Source organism: Ovis canadensis, chromosome 15 (assembly GCF_042477335.2).
Source record: "Ovis canadensis isolate MfBH-ARS-UI-01 breed Bighorn chromosome 15, ARS-UI_OviCan_v2, whole genome shotgun sequence".
Taxonomy (NCBI): domain Eukaryota; kingdom Metazoa; phylum Chordata; class Mammalia; order Artiodactyla; family Bovidae; genus Ovis; species Ovis canadensis.
The window spans coordinates 74001906-74023339 of NC_091259.1; the positions used below are offsets into that span (position 1 = coordinate 74001906).

Below are 21434 nucleotides of genomic sequence, written 5' to 3' on the forward strand. Positions count from 1 at the left end.
TTTAACAATTTCCAAAAATTAATGTTAAAAGGTTAATAAAACAGATACACAGTCCAGATACTTGTAGGTCAGCTGGGTCCAAACCAGCATGTTTCAGAGTGGGACTGGAGGGTTGAAAAATGAAAGGAAGAGATCCACTTTCCAGCTAAGTTTTGATTCTGAGCTGGAGTCAACAAAACCGTCTATGTGGAAAGACAGTCTGATCATTACTCTTATCCCACATTCACAAGGAATGACGAGTATATAGTAAGTGGCAGGTTTATTACAAAATGCCAAATGTTGGGAGTTTAAAAAAATTGTTCAAAGTAAAAGGAGACCCTAAATTGATACTAAATTGAAGTACTACGTCAGCAAAAAATACACCAATTTTTTTACTGGCAAAATCCTTTTGTAATTACTGTCAACATTCTGCTGGTTAGAACTTCATTTCTTAAAACAGAATTTTATGGTTGGCACGGACCTTAGAAATATCTAATCCAACTCCTTCAGGGAAACCTGAAGCTAGGATAAGCTGAAGTGAGGTAAAAACCTGTTTTTGTTTCGATTTAAGGCTCCCAAGTTAGTAGAAAAAAAAAATAACATAACCAAAGGAGGAAATGACTCACCTCGGTACCTAATGCACATACATACTTTTAATAGAAATTTGACCAGGAAGCTTTTAAATATTATTTCCTTTTTTTGTTAGGGTTGAATGTTTTGTGGCAGCATGTAACTTTTTCTCTGAGAAAAGGACAGTTTATTGTAGAAAAAAATGTCTAACAGGTAAGCTGCACAAAGAAGAAAATAAGTCATCAAAAAGCAGCAGCTTTCCTTCAGGCTTTCTTTCACCTGTGCAGCAAGAACAACTTTTATTGTTTTACATGTACCTTGACAGGTACTTATTTTTGGACAACAATCACAGGAACAGCAGTGTTCAAAAGAGCTGAAAATTTCTGGGCTCAAACCGCTTTTCTCACCACCAATGAGCTGCCACACTGGCTGACTAGGCGAGACATTTAAACTTTCTATGTTGGTGATTAATTCTCCTTTAAGTTGTTTCATTCTACCTTGCTTACTATTTCCTTTAGGCTACAATGTAGCATTTCTCCAGAGTTAGAACTCAGAACCATGTGAATCTCCTTGTTCCAGACCTAGCTGCTGCTGCTCCTGCCAAGTCGCTTCAGTCGTGTCCGACTCTGTGCAACCCCGTAGACGGCAGCCCACCAGGCTCCCCCGTCCCTGGGATTCTCCAGCCAAGAACACTGGAGTGGGTTGCCATTTCCTTCTCCAATGCATGAAAGTGAAAAGTGAAAGGGAAGTCACTCAGTCGTGTCCGACTCTTCATGACCCCATGGACTGCAGCCACCAGGCTCCTCCGTCCATGGGATTTTCCAGGCAAGAGTACTGGAGTGTGGTGCCATTGCCTTCTCCACTAGGTAACAAAGAAACATGGAAGGGCTGTGTAATTCACTCTGTCTGGAACAGACAAAAAAGGATGTATAGCCTAACACCTAGCAGCTGGTTTTCACATGGTTCTGAGTTCTAACTCTGGAGAAATGCTACATTGTAGCCTAAAGGAAATAGTAAGCAAGGTAGAATGAAACAACTTAAAGGAGAATTATTTGATAGACAACAGTCACATTTAATAAGTAAGGTTATATTTAGGGTTTAAAGTAGTCTCTGAATATGCTTAATAACACCCTGGAGGAAAAACCAGGGTGAATGAGAACTTAAGCTTTCAAGGATTTTGGCTCAAATCCCCTGAAATCTATAGGAAGTCAAATAAAATTCACTCGTATTATATCTTTCCCATTGTTTTTTTTTGTTTGTACATTATTATTGAAAACAGGGTAAGTTTGCTCCAGGTGTCTTTTGTTGTTTCTTGAACAAATCAGGGGATGCTATATCCCTGAGTCAGTACTCCGTGGCTGAAAACCCTCCCTCCGAAGACTGCCCATGTCGAAGCGGGTGGAGACCTCACAGCGTACTAATAACGTGTCATCCTTGATGAAGGTTCTTTGTCTGAGGGCTTCCAGATGCATAAAAGTCACGTAGCCAAAACCCTTGGGGTTCCGGGGGATGGTGGGTCTCTGAAAGGCCAGGAGCTCTGGTTTGGCGTCCATTATTTCTTCGTGGTTTTGCCTCACAGCTGCTTCAGACTGATCTAGGATTGTAAGGCGGATCGTTCCCTGGAAGGGCCAAGGCAGGTGGCTGTCGTACTCCCCTTGCATCGTGTGGACAAAGAGGGATATGTAGTTGGCACAGCGCTGAGCGCTAGGCAGCTGCAGGTGCAGGCGCATGCACAGCTTGTAGCCGGGTTTGCCAGTATAGAATCCGGGGCTGTGAATGACAACGGGTTTCTCCTCTTCTTGCGATTTCAAGTGCATCCCAAAGTTGCCAATCTTCCAGATGTAAATCCCATTGCACTGCTGTGCTTCTATTTCAGCAACTTTGTCCTCAAGGGTTCGAATAGTTCGCTTGAGCTCGCTCACATACATGCTCTGGGTTTCCATTTTCGCAGTCAGTTCCCGGATTTGATGGTCTTGTCTTACAAGGCGACCCTCTAACTGTTGAATGGTTTCTTGGAAATTGTGGACTTCTGAGTGACGCCCAGAGGAAGGCCGGGTGGGAGGGACAGAGTCATACGGAGGCATGGTGCACTGAGGTGCAGGAGCCACTGCGAGGCTTAAAGTCTGAACAGCCTGGGCCATCATTCTCATATGCGATTGGGTGTTCTCTTGCAGGTGGCGTGCCAAGTGATTCCTCTGCATCTGAAAATCAAGCACAGGCCTCAGGTTAGGAACAGAGATGTGAGGACTAGGAAAGGGACCTAGCCAAGTCAAATAAAAGGTTCTGGTCACATCATCACTTTCCTCAGTCCCCTACGACCTTCTTTGACTGCATCAGATTCTCCATCCAGAGAAATGATCTTGCCTCTTCATTTCCTGAAAAACTGAGAGGCTATCTGTTGAATATCCATTCAGGTTTCACTCAGACAAACCTCCTCCCACTTGTAAAAGTATCAGGATCTATGCCCGTCCTCTTTGGACTCAGAGCTGACCCTCCTCTTGTCCTAAATTAATGCTTCACCTGGGCTCCAAGTGGCATCCATCACTTTTCACCTCCTCAGAAGGTTTTGTTTAGCCATCTCCTTTCTCCTTTATCTTCAAACATTCTCTCCTCTTAACCCTTCTCCTCAGAACAGATTTATTAAAGTCTTTCCTGTCAAAAAAAAAAAACCGGGGTGCGGGGGGAGCAACCCCTTTATTGATCTTGTGTCTCCCTCAAGCTAATACCATTTTCTTCCTCTTCCTTTTATAACCAAGAGTCATCCACCTGCACTGTCTCCAACCCTGCACTTAATTTTACAAATCTACTGCAAAGTGGAATCTTCCCTGTCTTCCTATTTTTCTAAGATCATCAAGAATAGCTTAATTGTTATATGAAAAAAACATAACAATTCTATTGTGAGGGTAATTCCAGTACATTACAGAAACAAAGGGTAGATGATCAAATAGAAAATAAGCTACCTGTTATCTCACCTACCATGAACATTTTGATGTATTTTAAGTCTTTCTCTCTATGCACACAAGCCACACAAGATTTTCCCATCAAGTGTAATCATACTATACACTCTTTGCTCATTTAAGTTATTAAATGCATACTTACTGTAAAAAAAAACAAAACAAAAAAAAACAAAACAAAAAACCTCATATAAAGGCACAGCAGAAAAGCCAAAGTGTACTCACCCTCTCCAGAAAGACTGACTTACCATACACACTGCTGTCTCTCAGGTACCTGACAAAACTGCTCACTAGGTCTTAAACTCATGCCAGAGATCATAACAATACTTATTCCTTGCCTGTTTCACCAGCATCTGAGACTATTCATTCATGGCTCCTTTCCTGGGCTACTTCTCTTTCCAGTACACTCCACGCAATCCCAATCACACCTCCCACTGAAATCACCAACTACTTCCCCAAATCAATATTCTGAGTCCCAATTTCTCTTTGGAGCTAAAGACCACATAAACAACGTGTCAGCCATCTCCAATTCCACTGTTATCCTCTACCACACTATATAACTTAATTTTCTTGATCTATATTTGAGAATTAAAAAAAAACAACTTACCTTTTCATGGCAACCAAAAGCACTGAATGTGCACGGAACTGGGGCTGTGGGACAGTCTAGATCATAGTGATTGGGCATCTGAAAACCAAAGCAAAGGCTGAGAAATGTTTTTCCTTGCATTTAATATTCTAGTTGACAAGATCATACTCAAAGAATAACTCTTCATCTAAACAAGATTATATTGTCTATGGCTGCTTTTGTTACAATGGGTTAGCTGAGCAGCTGACACAGAAACCAGGTAGCCCACAAAGATTAAAATGATATTTACTTCCAAAAGTCACAGAGAAAGGAAATATCAACATCTCATACTGTGCCCCCAAATCACTCAAAATTCATTCTGAGAACATGAGTTTATTCCTATCGTTGGAGAACTGGCACCCTCTAGCGGCATTTTAAAGAAAAAGCACCTTCTGAGGTCATCCTCAACGCAACTGCAGCGCTCACTGAGGTCCATGCCACTGCTTCAGTTCAGCTCGCTTCAGTCCCTCGCTCGTGTCTGACTCTGGGACCCCGTGGACTGGAGCACACCAGGTTTCCCTGTCCTTCACTAGTTTCCACAATTTGCTCAAACTCATGTCTACTGAGTTGGTGATGCCATCCAACCATCTGGTACTCTGTCGTCCCCTTCTCCTGCCTTCAATCTTCCACAGCATCAGGGTCTTTCCTAATGAGTCAGCTCTTTGCATCAGGTGGCCAAAGTATTGGAGCTTCAGCTTCAGCATCAGTCCTTCCAATGAATATTCAGGGTTGATTTCCTTTAGGATTGACTGACTTGATCTCCTTGCAGTCCAAGGGACTCTCTAGAGTCTTCTCCAGTACCACGGTTCAAAAGCATCAATTCTTTGGCGCTCAGCTTTCCTTATGGTCCAACTCTCAGGCCCGTGATGAGGGACCAGTAAACTGTGTACATCAGAGCCACTGACTACACCCTGTGCTTCCCTCATGACCACCTTTCATAGCTTGTTATCTTCTGTTAACCTGCGCATACTCTGACTACAACGGGGAGACCCAGATGTTAGAAGACACTTTAAGCACCTAAGTTTTAAAGAAAGTCTCAGCTTTTAATTTGGGGACTCCAAAAAAACATTCTTTAAGGTAAGATTCATTATGCAGAATTATGTTTTTTGAAAGTGGTACGAAATTTCCTGTAAAAAAATTTAGTTTAGCTATAATCTCAGATGACCTAACAATATACTGGGCTGCACCTAATGGAAGTTTTTGGCTTAATTCTCACTTATGACTTGAGTAATACTGCTATGTTATTTATCTTTGTCTGTTTTACAAGATTGTTGTTTCTTGCAATGACCAAATATGTAACTAAATCTCCAATGAAAATAATGATGACTAGGCATCTTGAACTGGAGGAGGAAACAGCAACCCATGTGACCCTTCAGAAACAACATCAGCGATCACTTATTCCAACCTTCACTTCACATAGTCTGTAACAGTGGTCAGCAAAGCCGTCTCTGAAGGGCCATGGAGTAAATAGTTTCAGCCTCGTAAGCCCTATGGGGTCTGTCATGTGCGTGTGTGCGAAGTCGCTGCATTGCGTCTGACTCTGTGCGACCCTTTGGATCGCAGCCCACCAGGCCCCTCTGTCCATGGGATTCTCCAGGTAAGAATACTGGAGTGGGTTGCCATGCCCTCCTCCAGAGAATCTTTCCAACCCAGAGACTGAACCCAGGTCTCGTATGCAGGTTCTTTACCACTAGCTTCATCTAGGAAGCCCATGGACTCTGTCACAAGTACTCAACTCTACCACTGCAGTACAAAACCAGCCACACACAAGACCCAAATGCACGGGCAGGGCTGTGTTCCAATGAAACTTATTTTAAAAAGGCAGGTAGCAGTCAGATTTAGCTGGTGGGCTGGTTTACTAATCCCTAACTCAGAATGTCAACTTTCTTATCAGAGATCAGCGTGCAAGACAATCGCACAGTCAGAGTCAAAATCTAGGTTTTTTGACTCTAAACCTAGCATTTTTTCCTACATTAAGTTTTACTTCTGCTAGGTTTTAGATGTGCTTTCCTTTAAACATCAAAACAAAGCAAAAAAGAAAAACCAAGTAGGTGAGAGTTCATAAGCAAAAAGAAGTTTAACACCTTCAAATTAAGGCCCTGTTGGAAAAAAAACTAAAGGACTCTGTTAACACATGAATGGAAAAATTTAGTTGAGGGACAGGTTTTGCTTTTCCTACTTAGTAAGGTAATCAATTATGATCTCTGGGTTTGCAGATTTCATGGGTATATAAATATTTAGTGACTAATATTCATATTCTGTGGGTAAACTCTCCAAATGTCAGAAGATAGCAACCAGATGGAACTTTCCTTTCTCTATTAATAATAAAAATGAATAGTTTTCTATTACAACTACTTCTGATGATGCCCCATCAGGGGTCTACAGACAACTGAACAGAGGGGCTACAGATCCTGGAATCTCCCAACACGCCTCAGGGGCCATGGCAATAAATAACCTTCTGCTACAGACTTGTTTCCTTCTATTTCTTTTTTTTAAGTGGTTTCTGGATACCTAAGATCCTTATTTCACAATCTAAAGATGTATTTCTTATAAAGTTTTTTGTTCTTTAAATGGGCCTTTTTAATTATTTTTACCTCAAAATTACTCGGCTTTGTTTGGAACTTTTATGAATATACATAAACACAGATATTATGTTAATGATTTAGGAATTTTAAGTACTTATGACTGAATACTTTGTTCTTTCTGAAAGTATTATATCAATATATCAGAAAAAAACTCAAGTTTTCTAAAAAGTTGAAATATAGTGGATTTACAATATTATATTAGTTTCAAGTAGATAGCAAAGTGATTCAGTTACATATATATTTATATTTTTCAGATTACTTTCCATTATAGGTTGCTACAATATACTGAATATAGTTCCCCAGTGTGCTATGTATATACTTGTTGCTTGTCTATTTTATGTATAGTAGTTTGTATCTGTTAATTCAACACACCTAATTTATCCTTCCCCATTTTTCTTCTTCTTCTGTAACCCTAAGTTTGTTTTTTATCGCTGGGCCTGTTTTTTGTACACAGATCCACTGGCATCGTTTCTGGACCCTTTATGTGTGTGGTGACGTGTAGCCTGTGTCTTTGTCTGACTTGCTTCACCTGGTGTGCGATCTCCCGGGTGCATCCATGCCACTGCAAACGGCAGCACTCCATTCTTTCCTGTGGCTGCTGCCATGCTTCAATCGCTCAGGCGTATCTGACTCTGCGACCCCATGGACTGAGTAATAGTCTAACGTCTGTATACATACACCACATCTTCTTACACCCATCATCTGTTGACGGGCATTTAGTTTGTTTCTAAGTCTTGCCTGCTGTGAATCAAGTAGCTATGAACACTGGGGGGCATGAACCTTTGCTTTCTTTTTCTGTGCTACATGGTGTGGCTTGCGGGATCTTAGTTCCCCCAACCAAGAGTTGAATCCAGACCCTTGGCAGTACAAGTGTGGAGTCCTAACCACTGGACTGCCAGGAATTCCCCATGTGCCTTTTCAGATTACGACTTTTCATCTCTGGGGGCTATATGCCCATGAGTGGGATTACGAGATCATACAGCAGTCCTACTTTTATTGTGTTAAGGAACCTCCATGCTGTTTTCCACAGTGGCTGCACCAATTTACATTCTCACCAACAGTGTAGGAGGGTTCCTTTTTCCCCACACCCTCTTGAAAATTTATTATTTGTAGACGTTCAAACGACAGCCATTCTGACTGGTGTGAAGGGACAACTGATTGTGACTTTGATTTGCATTTAAAACTCACAAAGCTTTAATTCTTCTTCAATCTGCATTCCTTTTGCCTTATTGATTTAAATTTTCAATTAAAGACCTAATTCACTTCTTTAATCTATTTATGGAAACATTGGTTTATGAAAGAGAATCACTATACCTGTTCTCTGATGAGCATGGTATTGCAGTATTCACAGATGACATTTGCCAAAGGACAGTTCTGCTCATGAATCTAAATTTTATTGGCGAAATATAAGAAAAAACATGAGAAAAGCTAAAAACAACCTATTTTTATAAAAAGCAATATTCTTCACTATGAATAAATTAGGGACACTGGTGTGTATAAAATAAAAATGTGAGAATAATCTATAATGGTTATTTTCTCTCCCTTTGCCAGTGAAGAAATGAGATTCATCTCACCTTCCAGCTCTTTGAAAGAATATGATAGTATGCAAAAGAGAATCTTTTAAATCACTTTTTAAAAACCTAATTGAAAGTCATAGAGCATCTGTGACTGTTTGGACATCATTCATCAATACTATAATTCTCCAAAGACCTCTTTTCAAAAATTTCCAGCAGCAGCAAGATGATTTAATTAAAACTCTTATCAGGAGGGTAAAGAACAGAAGCATGATTGGGGCAGGTGGCCTAGGTTCTTGAAGGCCCCAGAAAAATGAGCCTTGTTTTCTAGAATACAATAAATTTAAGAAATAACCAACCCTCCTGGTTAGGCCCATTTTTACTGAAGTTTAAGATACCAATTTGCTATAATTATGCCTCAGACTTCACTGTTTTTAGCAAGTTAGCTGACACTGTCTGAATAATTAATCAACTTAATAAGCATAATACGCTTGATCTCATAAGTAGGGACATTACCAAGATGAATCTGCAAGAAATAAAGCCTAAGGAAATATCTTGATAGTAAAAAGAACATAAATTGCACATACATTATTTTAGTAAAAAGGACATAGGATGGGGATACAGGATCTAGGATCTCTGTGCTGGCCTTCCCATTGATAGTATTTATACAGAATCACTTAATGTGTCTATAAATGGAAAAGATGTTCTATCATCATGATGCTGGCAGGTGCCATGGAGTTTCTTTTAAAAAACAAACATTTTAATTGAAGTATAACTTAAGTACAGAAAAGTCAATTCATTGTATGTGTACAGCTCAATGAATTATCACCAAAGCAGCATACTTTGTGGGATTTAATTTAATCTCCTCAAAGTTTCAACAACTCATTCTCTTTTTTAAAGAGAAAAATGTACCTCTTATACAGCAACTATTTGTCTCTAATCCAAAACTGGTTATTAAAATTCACATAGGGAAAGAGATCAGCACATACTTTCCTAGAAGATTTTGTTACTTGTATCTACAGTGGTTAAGGAGCAGAAATAATGCTTTCTAAGAAAGAGACAAAAATATAAACCCTACATTCATTTACTAAAATGGTTTACTTAACTTACTTTCTTAAAACTCAGTCTTCTCACAATTGATAACACAGACTCAGGACTAGATTAACATCTTCATCTCTGCTAACTCCTTCCACTGTACATTAAAAAAATAAAACAGTAGTTGAATCAACAAATCCAACTTAGTACATACCTCTTTATCTTCAAATGCCATTAATACAGCACAGTTCTCACAAGGAACCTGTCTCCTTGGACACTCCTTGAGAATATGAAAATTAAGGTGGCATTTCTGGAAGGGACGCTGGCATTGTGGACAACTCATAAGAGCAAACTCACAGTGTGCTTGATGCTCCTATGAAGAAAAATAAATAAGCAGTATTTGCCAGTTCTTGAGAAATTTCCTAAATATATTCTAAGAACATACTGTTCTCTTCTACAGAATTGGCTACTGAACTTACTTTGTGTAGTACATACCACAGAACCACAATATGAAGGCTTTAATGGATTTTTTTTCAAATAATGGTTGTGAATTGAAAGTTTATACAAAGGACTTGACTTCTCAGGTTCATTTATCTAATTAGGGAAGAGGGTTGGAAAGAAGCAGATTTTCTCATTGTCAATTTAGTGCTGTGTCCAAAAGACCATTCTTTCAAAAGAAGCTAAGGGGGTAAGCTACATGTATATTTTAAATGCTTAATTTCAAATGGAACTTAAGCAATATTTAACTTCTCATAAAAACCACCACACTAAGGATTGATTAACTTAAAAACAAATTCTTTTATCTGGTGGCTTCAGTTCATCTTAAGCTATAGGAGAACTCCATTTACTTCAAAATAAAATTAATAATTTAGAAAACTAGAGAAAAAAGTATGATGAGGGAGCTAAGATGATGACTATGTGGGGCTTGGTGCTTATTTCAAAATGAGAGAAATGAAGATATGGGATTAAAACGTGAGACATTTAAAATGCTCTTCAGTTTCATTGCAGATAAAGTTCACCCAAAAGACTTTTAGAAGAATACTCATTTATTTTTTATTATCACAGGGTGTAAAGCCAGAGTAGATGGAAAAAGAAATTTCTGGCTTCTACTTATATTTATACTCAATAATGAAAGGGTTGGTGTTAATTCAGTAAGAATTTACTAGCCAATCACTATATGCTAAGCAGTGGCAATATCCAGATGGACAAAGCAAAGTCCCTGTTCTCCAGGAACTTCTTGCATAAATGCACATGGCTAAAAAATAACTTTAATACCTCAAGATGCCTCAGTTCCATCTTGTGCAAACAACCTTCATTTGGACATTTCACCATCAGAGAAAGAATCTCTCGTTTTGCGAAATTGTCAGGAAATAGTTGATTTTCCAGAAGTATTTCATTGTCAACTGGACATTTGTGACCTGCATCCCTAAAAGAAACAAATACATTATTCAGCAGATTTAAAACCAACATTCACCTTAGAAAATACAAAATAATAATACATCATATATAAATTCTTCATATATTATTTCCTATAGAAAATAAATGCATTGTATTGCATAATATCACCAAAATAAACTGTCCTTTTATGGACAGTTTATGAACCAGTCTTGCCTGTGTTCTGACAGCAGCCATTTAACATACTAGGGAGATGCAACTAAATATATGCTGCTCAGAATACACTAATAACATGTCTACAGTTATTAGTCATAAGTAAAAATTAAACCCATTAGCAGTAACCCCATGAGGCCACATTTTTAAGGTATACTCTGAAAGTCATCAACACTGGCTCATGGACAACACCAGTTTCTTGTATCTTTGTGTCATGGGTACAATGCAGTTGGGAGTTAAAAGGACCTCTATCTCCTGCTTCCCCATGGTTTATTCTGTCCAATGATGGGAAAAACTATCCCCAAGAAGCTTGGGTGTCTGTCATTCCCCTTTCACTTTTTGTGATGTTTCAATCTTCACTCACAAAACATGGCAGGTCAGGGAGGCTACAGAGCACCCATCACTCAGACACTGGTTGTGCACTTCCTATGTGTAAAGCAACAGTGGTGGTTCCTGTGGCAGGTAAAGGTGCTGAAAATAAGCTGTGCTGTCAAACGTCTCAGAACTAGAAATGGTGTGACACAGTCATTGTTTATGGGGCCGCTCTCAGATTGCATGATGTTATTATTACACTGTCAAATATCTTTTTGAGAAGCAGGGACATAAACAAATTTACTGAAATATATTCCCCAAACCTAGATGATTGGGTGTTTAAGAGAAAGTAAGAAGAACCTTTCAAAGTGAACTGAAAATAATTATCCACTGCATAAGCAATCACTCCAAAAGAATATGGAATTGGATTGAGATGTCTTTTGATGCTCTGAATGATTATACTGATGAGAAACTCCCGAGGTGTTCCTTAAGAACATTAAAGTCAAAGTTAGTGGTCATTTCTAGTTTAGAAGGAGATCGAAAAAAAGAAAAAAGGCCTCAACTTCCTTTTGTGGGTTTTACTTCCTTTTCAGATCACTGTTCCACTACTTTCATGAATATCTTGCTATTAAAAAACTGCTAAAGATTAGTTACCTTCCTGGGCATGTGTGACACTGGTAAAATACTGTACCCTTTCACCTACAGAAAAAGCAACAATTCATTATGTGCTCTTGATTCAATCGAAATATAGTATAAATTAAAAATCATTATAAACAGGAAAAAAAAAAAAAAACAGATAAGCCTTTAACACTCTCACGCACACCCTAAGCCAGTGGTCTCAGCTGGGACAACTCTGAGCCCCAGGGGACATCTGGCAATGTCTGGAGATGCTCTGGGTCTCACAACTGCAGAAGTGGGCCTATTTTCACCACCCAGTGAGCAGAGGTCAAGGATGCAGTTAAGCATCCTATAACACCCAGGACATTCTTCCACAACTAAGAACCACCTAGCTCAAACTGCTGATAGTGTGGAGGGTGAGAAAACCAACCCTAAAGAGACACTGGCAATTCACCACTGGTTAACAAAATTTTCTCTAAAACTGAAGTGAGACACATGCTCCCTTTTAATTTAAATTAAGCCAATTCCCAAGTATGGATGAGGTTACCACAAATTCAAATTTTATAGAAAAGTCTAGCTAGACTCACAAAAGAAAAAAGAGGGTTGAAATAAATAAAATCAGAATGAAAGAGGAGACATTACAATTGATACCACAGATGCAAAGAGACTCATGTGAACAAGTACATGGCGACAAATTTGACAACCTAAAAGAAATGGATCAATTCCAAGAAACATACAACCTCCAAGACTGAATCATAAAGAAACAGAAAATCTGAACAGACTAGATTACCAGTAAGGAGAGTGAATCAGTAATCAAAAACCTTCCAACAAACAAAAGTCTAGAAGCAGATGGTTTCACTAGTGAATGCCATCAAACATTTAAAGGAGAATACCAATCCTTTTCAAACTCTTCCAAAGAAAAACAGAAGAGGAAAGAACATTTCCAAACTCCTTTTACCAGGCAAGCATTACCGACACCAAACCAGATAAGGGATGCCACAAGAAAAAAATAATTTATTTAAAGGTCAAAAGAAAAACTTACAAGATGAGTGAATGGCCAGATAACCTACTTAAAAATGATCTCACCAATGTAAGTAGATGCTTATTAGCTGAAAAACCTAAAATTCCTCTACTTCTTCCATTTTTTGGTCTTGTACAGAACTCCTAAAAATGTTCCCATCTACTTTTGAATAATAGAAAAATGTATTTCTTAGATGAATTTTATTCCTTTGTGGAAATCCCATATACTTTCATTCAGTTGAAGCAATCATGACTTACTGAGCACCTACTATGTATCAGCACTTAGGAAATATCAAGAAATAAAGTCCTCAATCCCTGCTCTCAAGGAGCTTATCTTTCAGGGGGGTAAGCAGACAAGAAGCACATAAATTATCTGTATTTTTAAAGATGAAAAGTGCTGAAGAAAAAACGTACTTAAGGGAGAAGGGGGGAATATGGGGAGATGAGGGGGAAGGCATGCTGTGGTATAAACAGGGAGGCCAGGGTACCTACAAGAAGGTGAGATTTGAGCAGCAATAAGGCAGTAAAGTGCATTGACTAAGCACTTAGCTGATAAGATGCAGAGAGAACAGCTATAGCCAACTACACAAGGCAAGAGCACACTTGGCAAATTCAAGAACAGAAGAGAGTGAACAGGTGGAGGGAACGGAGTCTAATAGAAAGGTGGTCAGACATGACTTAGTGACTGAACAACGACAAGAGAAATGTACGGACCCGTTATATGAGGTCTTACAAGGGCTTTGGCGTGTACTGCCAGATGACCGGCTGCAATGTTTGGAGCAGAGATAACATCATCTTACGTATCTCACCAGGTTTGTTCTGGCTGCTATATCAAGAACAGTCTGGAAGCAGGCAAGGGCAGCAGCAGGGCAGCCTGCAAGAGCACTGATGGGGATTCAGCAGCAGGGAGGCAGTGAGGAGACAATGAATGTTGGCAGAGGCATCGATCAGTGTTGTTTTGTCACAAAGTCACGTCCGACTCTGCAACCCCATGGACTGCGGCCTGCCAGCCTCCTCTGTCCCAACAATACTGGACTGGGTTGCCATTTCTTTCTCCAGGGGATCGTCTCATTTTAGGGATCGAACTCAAGTCTCCTGTATCTCCTGCACTGGCATGCAGACTCTTTATCACTGAGCCACCAAGGAAGCCCTGTCAATCAACGCCTTAGGTGAAAGTGAAAGTCGCTCAGTCATGTCCCACTCTTTGTGACCCCATGGACTATACAGTCCATGGAATTCTCCAGGTCAGAATAGTGCAGTGGGTAGCCTTTCTCCAAGGGATCTTCCCAACCCAGGGATCGAACCCAGGTCTCACGCATTGCAGTTAGAGTCTTTACTAGCTGAGCCACCAAGGAAGCCCCCTGCATTGGCATATGGACTCTTTATCACTGAGCCACCAGGGAAGTCCCATCAATCAATATCTTAAAAAAAGTGGTTATTTTACAGTGGTCCATAGGCCTCAGGTAGCAGACAAAAATGTAATGTGGCTAAAATGAGAATAATGATTACTTACAGAGTCAGCATTATTTGTACTGTCGAGATGATATTCTAGATGCATCATCATTTAAGGTACTTTTTATATTATTTTCTTAAAGCTTCAAGACACACTCCAGACTGTAATATGACTGCTTTAAGTGGAAGGAGCTACTTATTGTTTCTAAGAGTCACAGAGGGAAGGAGATAGTAATTACCTTTCACGCTACAGTAAGAATTGGAATAAGAATGTAAACTTCTCCCTTTTCTGTCCACTGTTCTTTTCCCTGAGGCAGCTTTTTATAAATGTGCAAGATTATTCTGTGTAATAATGTTCCATTTGGTTGTTACAGCATTTGATTCATGCTTTACGCTCATGTACCTTATTGATTTGATGATGCAGGCTTTGCAGAACCTGTGGCCGCAAGGTGTCTGCACTGCTTCCCGCAAAGCCATCAAGCAAATGGGGCACTCGTACTTGCTTTCCAGGGGTGGGTCAAATTCCACGTCGTACCCCTGGATCTCCTCCATGAAGGAGCTGGAGAGAGTCACCGTGCTGGCCGCCCCGCTCACACTGTCGTCTTTTGCTGTGGTCCCACAGGCGCTGGCGGCCATGGCGGCGCAGCAGTCGCTCTCGGACTGGCTGGATCCGCAGCTGTTTTCACAGTGTAGCAGACTCATAGTAACACGATCATCAACTGCTCTGTAGACACAGCAAGGAAAAAAAATCCCTTAACATATATTCACACACACATGTATATATCATAGCTATCTATGCAAGCCACCTTTTAGTGGCTATATTAATACATTAGCTATGTTAATATCATTTATAGAAAACTTTCAAAGTTTTTTTTAGCTTTGCCTCATAAATGTACTATTTTACAAGTTAAGAAATTCGTGAGCCAGTAGAAAGCCGCAATATAAGGTTAACAGGAGAAAAATACCTCAGTTGTAATAATTAGCATAATTATCTATTTAAATGTCTGTTTTCTACGACTGGAGTTTCAAGAATTTTTGTTTCCTCGGTACTTAGAATGAGCTCTTTCACCTATCAGCTGTTCATTAAGCAGTTGAAATGAACTTAGTTATGGTGCTGAGTTCCTTCAAGTATTCAGAGCTGAAGGCCACAGTACGACGGGCAGGCAGTGCAAAGACAACCAGTGCAGGAGGGATCAGAGGAGCATGAGAAACTATTAGCTATGTGATTTAGGGTGATGTAACCATTTGGATATCAGTTTCCTCCTCTAGACCGAAAATTCTATTGGGTACAGCTGACCCATGAACAACCTGGTGTAAGGGGTGCCAACCCCCACACGATAAAAAATCCAAGCTGGCCCTCTGTTCTCAGAGTTCCACATTCTTGAAGTCAACAACCACAGATCCTGTACCGGAAAAAAAAAAAAAAAAAAGCATGTAAGTGGACCTGTGCAGTTCAAACCTGTGTTGTTCAAGGGATCAACTGTACCTCCAAATGTTCAGTGTGGCAATTTCTATTACACAGGAAGAACAGAATTTAAAAGCATATTATCTGTACGTCCCCATGCCCTCAGTCAAGTGACTATGTTTCATTATTAATGACTGGAAAAAAAAATGAGGTTTTGTTTGCCTATGGAAAACTATGGCTTTCATGGGTAGGAAGGATGCCTTCAAATTCAAACCATTACTGGAATTTACAAGTTAACAAGTTAAGGTCTAAAAGCAATTCAGTCTAGTTAACCAGGTCCCTCCTGTAGATAATTATGCGGAAGGAAAATTCTCAGTTTATGTGCCAGATTTACCGCTAACCCTTGAACAACATGGGGGTTAGGGGCGCTGACCCCCACGCAGGTAAAAATCCACATACAACTTTATGGTCTGTGTCAGTATATACCCACTTATTCAACCAACCTCTGATGACATAATGCTGTAGTATTTATTGGGAAAAAAATCCACCTATAGGTGGATTCATGCAATTCAAACCTGTGTTCAAGTATCAACCGGAGTTCTAGAAAACAGAATGTAACTCTCCGGCCAATGTTGTAGACAATGTATCCTCAGCCTGTCTCATTTCTATATAAAAATCCTCTCTGCCTCCATGACAAACAGTGGACTAAGACAGTAATCCTCAATCTTTTTACCATGATAGAGATCTTTATTTTCCTTCTCAGAAATCCCGAGAACCATCTGATGAGCACCTACAAAGGATGAAACAGTATTCTGGCTGGAGAGGCAATACCATGAACTGGTGAAGAGCTTAGTGCTAGAATGGGATGATGCGAGTTTAACTTCCGTCTCCATTATTTGGTGTATGCCCTGGGCAAATGACATAACCTTTCTGTGCTTCAGTTTCCTCATCTGTAAATGGGGATAACAAAAGAATCCACCTCAGAATTTGATTGCTGCTGCTGCTGCTGCTGCTGCTGCTAAGTCGCTTCAGTCGTGTCCGACTCTGTGCGACCCCAGAGACGGCAGCCCACCAGGCCCCTGGGATTCTCTAGGCAAGAACACTGGAGTGGGTTGCCATTTCCTTTTCCACAGAATTTGATTAAGTGTATTAATATGTGCAAAACACTTAGAACTGTGCTTCGAAGTAAAATCAGTTACCCTGTGTGGCTCCATAAGAGTTATTTTATATAACAATTTCATTGTTCCCCCTTCCCACTTGTCAAAGGGAAAACTCTGAATCTTTAAAAGGCTAAGCAACTTGCCAAGGATTAACCAACTAATAAGAAACAGGGTTAGGATCAGAACTCGAGATCACCTGACCCCAGAGCCCGTGCAATTTGTACTAGCCTATAGTTGTGTCTATTTTGAAACTTTGTCTCTCAAGCTGCATTAAAACTCTTCCCAATTATTTTTATGACACTAGACTAAGATGCTGACAACAGCTTCTATTAAACATGAGCTGTTTAATGAAACATGAGCTGTCCAGTGCTATTAGGTTGGGTTGATAGAATTCTAAAAAATCAGTAAAGAAAGGCTGGTGTTTTGTTTCATTTTTTTAGTTTTGATATAATATCTTCAAAGAGTTAAAAACAGTTCAAGAAGCCTTGTTTTACGTAATGCACATTCCTAGGGAAGGCTGTACAGTTGATGAGAAGAAAGGAAAGGCAAGATAATGGAAACAAACAGAATTAGCCTTTACACCTGTGCTCCAGGAGGGGGTAAAAGGGCCCCGTTACACCCTCCAAATCTGAGGACAGATGACACTGTGATGCTATACTCAGGTTTATATCCTTTGTTTTTATTTCCCCATATAAATTTTTGTTGGAGAAAGAAATGGCAACCCACTCCAGTATTCTTCCCTGGAGAATCCCATGAACAAAGGAGCCTGGCAGACTACAGTCCATGGGGTCTCAATAGTTGGACACGACTTAGCAACTACACACACACACACTTTTGTGTTTAATTACTATTTTAGGTAAATTTCTTAGAAGTAGAGTTATTAGCTCAGGTATATAACTTTTTATGATTTCTTATAGATGATGCTGGTTATCCAACATGAGCTACATTTTGATACACAATATCAAAGACTTTCTAATTCCCACTCCCAAGAGTAGATTAAGTATGAGAGAACACATTTTATATACCTTTGATAATTCCAGGTATAGTTACTTTTTGAAACTTTATTCATTTTTTTTTTAAAGTAAAATCACTTTTGAGAAATTAATGTTTGTTGGGTTATACAGCATATATCAAAGTGCCAGCCAGAAGACAAAAGCAAAAGTCACTGAGCCAAGTCTACTTTCTCTGCCCAAATGCCCAGTTAAAATTTAGTTTATTGGATAGTCTATATACTGCCCTCTTGCTGTCCAGTTCAAAAGACTTGGAAGGTTGAAAGAGACCTTTTATAGCAAATATGTTACTAAGAAAATCTGTCCAGTCAGTCACAATTCCTTAAAAAGAATTCCACTGCAGGAATGCAGTGTTAAGACATGAAAGTGAGCATGTCTTAAAAATCTAATTGCCACTACTTTTCAAGCTTTTAAGAATACAGAAGCTTTACACCTTTCAAATAAATTTTAGGTAGTCACTGTGTCTACAGGATATAGTCCCATGTAACTATATTGCAAAGGGAAAATTAAGCTAAGGCAGTATTTTGAGTGCCGTTCAGTATTTTTAGGTTTACTCTTTCTTTCTGGCAAGTTAAAACAATTTTTCCCTTTGCTTTTTGGGATTGTGATGACTTAAATGAAAATCATTTTCCTAACTACAAGGAGTAACTGTTTTAATTAACACCAATGAAAAAAATAGTGCTTACAGTCAGCTACAGGAGTGAATGGAAGATGACCTGGCAACCAAGTAGAAAATATTATGTTCTATTAGGATTTTTTTTTTTAACCTCACATGGTGCCTCAGGTATCCACTGCATGAGATGCTACAGAGGTAGGCTTGGCTCTTCATAAGCTAAAATAGAGTTAACAGATATTCTTACTTGCAAATAAAGATTTCTTACAGCCTCTTTTCTATTCTAACATTTAGAATTCATGGGGCTTTCTACATGAATTAATACAAGAGACAGTACAAAGTTCATGGTTCCTTAGTAGGTTAAGAGTTTCATGAATAATTCCCTTTTTGTGAACCTAGTAAGCACTGCATTAATTAAATATTGTAGGATGTAGGATGTAACTTATTTTGACTGCAAAATGAATATTGAAAATAGCCTTATAAGAAATCATAGCTTACATTCCCCTATTAGCATGGGTGTGTATAGTAGTCTAAAGAGTATACTGTTAAACATCTTGTGGGAGGGGGAGTAGGGTGATGCACAAAAATTTGTTTCTCTAAGATCTACAGATGCTAGGAAGAGAAACCCACCAAGCTAAAGAAATCAATGTTATATCTTGAAATGGTCAATTTTAAGTCAACAGAAATTCGTTCATAGTTAAACATGTAACTCACATAAAGTAAAACTGTGTTAATACAAAACACTGAGAAATCACCTCTAATTTGCTATTAGCTTTAGAAACAAGAACTATTACCAGGTCTTTAAAATATATTCCTAAAATTGCAAAGACCTGCAAAAGTGTTGCAATGGCCAAGAAGTGCTGGCCCAAAGAGTCAACTGCTATGCCTTATTCTGGAACACACATTTGAGGGGCATTCCCCTTTCTAGGCACTATTTGTTCTCCAAGAGGCAAAGATTTGAACAACAACTTTCAAAATCTAAGAGGCCACAAATTTATCAGGTATTCAAATCTGTCACAGAAAAGCCCTCAAGTTACCATTCTGAAACACTGCTGTATGCAGCGTGTGCAGGTTCAAACTCTGATTTTCCCACTGGCAGCAAGTGCCAAGTGCCGGAGACACAGTCCTTCCTTGAGTCATGAAAGGGGCCACAACGTCCTCACCCCATCCCCCGCCTTAAGATCAGAAAAGCCCCTTCTCCCTTCCCTAGCAATCACAAGTGGATGGATAAAAGGCCTGTGGCCAGATTCTCAAGGCCAACACTCAGAAAGTTTTTCTTGTTTCTATGCCTGTGTACAGCAAGGCATTTAGTAAATTACTCTCCCGAGAAACCAGAGAAAACACGCAGATATTACAGGTTCAAGCCGCTAAAACTTGTAGGTACTTTCTGTTCACTCAAGACAGTCCTAACTCTCAGCTGGAGTTCCCCTGAAGCCAAATACTAGGAACAGCTTTATCAACCCAGCGTCAGGAACAATCTTTAGAACTCCCAAGTGCAGGCGCGGGGGAGGAAACATTCGTGTCAGCTGAATAAAAAAAAAAAAAAAAAGCTTGCTGCCTGGGAAGTCTACCGAGTTCAACACGGAGCCTCGAAATAGCTTTCCCATGACAGCGACAGAGGGAGTCGCTACGGACTTCAGAGGGATTTTTTTTTTTTTTTAAGCTGGTTAACATCCGAGCGACGGGAAAATCCAGGAGACGATTTCCTCTTCTGGGAAGGGAATGCGCCGAGTGGGGCAGGTCGGGCGGAGGAAGCTGGCGCGCGACTCCCGCTGGGGGACGGAGTGACTCGGAGAGGAGGTGCCCGCAGGCCGGCGGAGCAGAGGGGACAGGGGGCGGGGTCCCCAACCTGTAGGAGCCCAGGGGAGAGGAGGCGGCGTCCCCAGCCCTTGGGAAGCGAGGGGACAGGGGCGGCAATCCCACCCCGTCAGAAGCCAGGGGACAGGGGCAGCGACCCCAACCCGTGGGAAGCGAGAGGAGAGAAGGAGACGTCCCAGCTCGTGGGGAGCGAGGCCGCGACCTCCAAGAGCCGTCAGAAGACTCACCGTTCGGGTTCGCTGGGCCGCCGACTCCACCCGGCCGCACGACTCCGCTCGACCACGGCGCCAGGAGAGGAAGGCGCCGCGCTCCGCGCCGAAGTGGCCGGAAAGCCAGTCTCCTAACTTGAAGGCTGCCACTGCTACCTCCCCTGGGCGGCCGGAGCCCGAGCCCCAGAGGTGGACACCCCTACTTCCGCCTTCTCTGCTCGCAGGGGGAGCGAGGGGCGGGGAGCGGGCGGGGAGGAGACAGAGGGGCCGAGCCGCGCGGGGGCGTCCCCTGGCGGCGGTCCTCCACGCGAGCGCGCTGTGGCGCAGGCGCGAGGCGGCCCGTCCCGCGCTCTCCCGCTGTGCTTCTGTCCCTCCGTGCTGGGAATCCCACCCGGGTTTTTTACACCGCAGTCCTGAACTCTGTGTGTGTGTGTGTGTGTGTGTGTGTGTGTGTGTGTGTGAACTGGGGTGTGTGTGTGAGAACTGGGTGTGTGTGTTCCTGAACTGGTGTGTGTGCGCTGAGTGTGTGTGTGTGTGAATTGAGGTGTGTGTGTGTTTTCCTGAACTGGTGTGTGTGTGTGTGTGTCTGTGAACTGGGGTGTGTTCCTGAAGTGGTGTGTGTGTGTACTGGTGTGTGTGTATAGCAGCAGTAGCAGTAATTCCACGCTGTTCTTATAGTTTAATTACCTATCCAAGCAGGAGAGATATGCCAACTCAAGGAAATCACTCGACCTTCGAGAATTCTTAAATCCTTCCCTGACTCCACCGGACTTGCCAAGGAAGTTTTCATCAAAAGTAGAACCCTCTTATTACCTTCCCCTTCAACCAGTCCAAGGGAGTCAAACCCGTATATTTAAATATTTTTTTGAAACTTCTGCCAAGCACATCATCTCTTTTTCTATCAGTGTCACAAGAAAGCTGTTTTGAATTCCCCGCAGAACTACATG

At 40.8% G+C, this 21434-nt stretch overlaps 1 protein-coding gene across 2 annotated transcripts; it reads right to left on the reverse strand.

Annotated features, from left to right (window-relative positions):
* Positions 1-1777: 1777 nt before the first annotated feature.
* TRAF6 (TNF receptor associated factor 6) lies at positions 1778-20857 on the reverse strand. 2 transcript variants are annotated; one of them, XM_069555153.1, is made up of 7 exons: positions 20506-20857; positions 14676-14996; positions 10538-10688; positions 9477-9635; positions 8028-8099; positions 4111-4188; positions 1778-2750 (listed from the first exon to the last, which is right to left on the reverse strand). In XM_069555153.1, exons 2-7 carry the CDS (start codon positions 14972-14974, stop codon positions 1881-1883), a joined length of 1629 nt encoding a protein of 542 aa, XP_069411254.1. In that variant the 5' UTR covers positions 14975-14996; positions 20506-20857; the 3' UTR covers positions 1778-1880. The 2 variants fall into 2 exon arrangements, with proteins under 2 accessions (XP_069411254.1, XP_069411253.1); XM_069555152.1 differs by having other exon boundaries at positions 14676-15675; positions 20506-20694.
* Between the last annotated feature and the right edge of the window lie 577 nt (positions 20858-21434).

Coding starts and splice junctions, on each gene's coding strand:
- TRAF6 (XM_069555153.1), bottom strand. CDS start 14,974: ATGAGTCTGCTACACTGTGAAAACAGCTGCGGATCCAGCCAGTCCGAG. Junction 9,636..10,537: donor TGGAACTGAGGCATCTTGAG/GTATTAAAGTTA, acceptor TTTTCTTCATAG/GAGCATCAAGCACACTGTGA. Junction 8,100..9,476: donor TGGCATTTGAAGATAAAGAG/GTATGTACTAAG, acceptor AATAAAATTTAG/ATTCATGAGCAGAACTGTCC.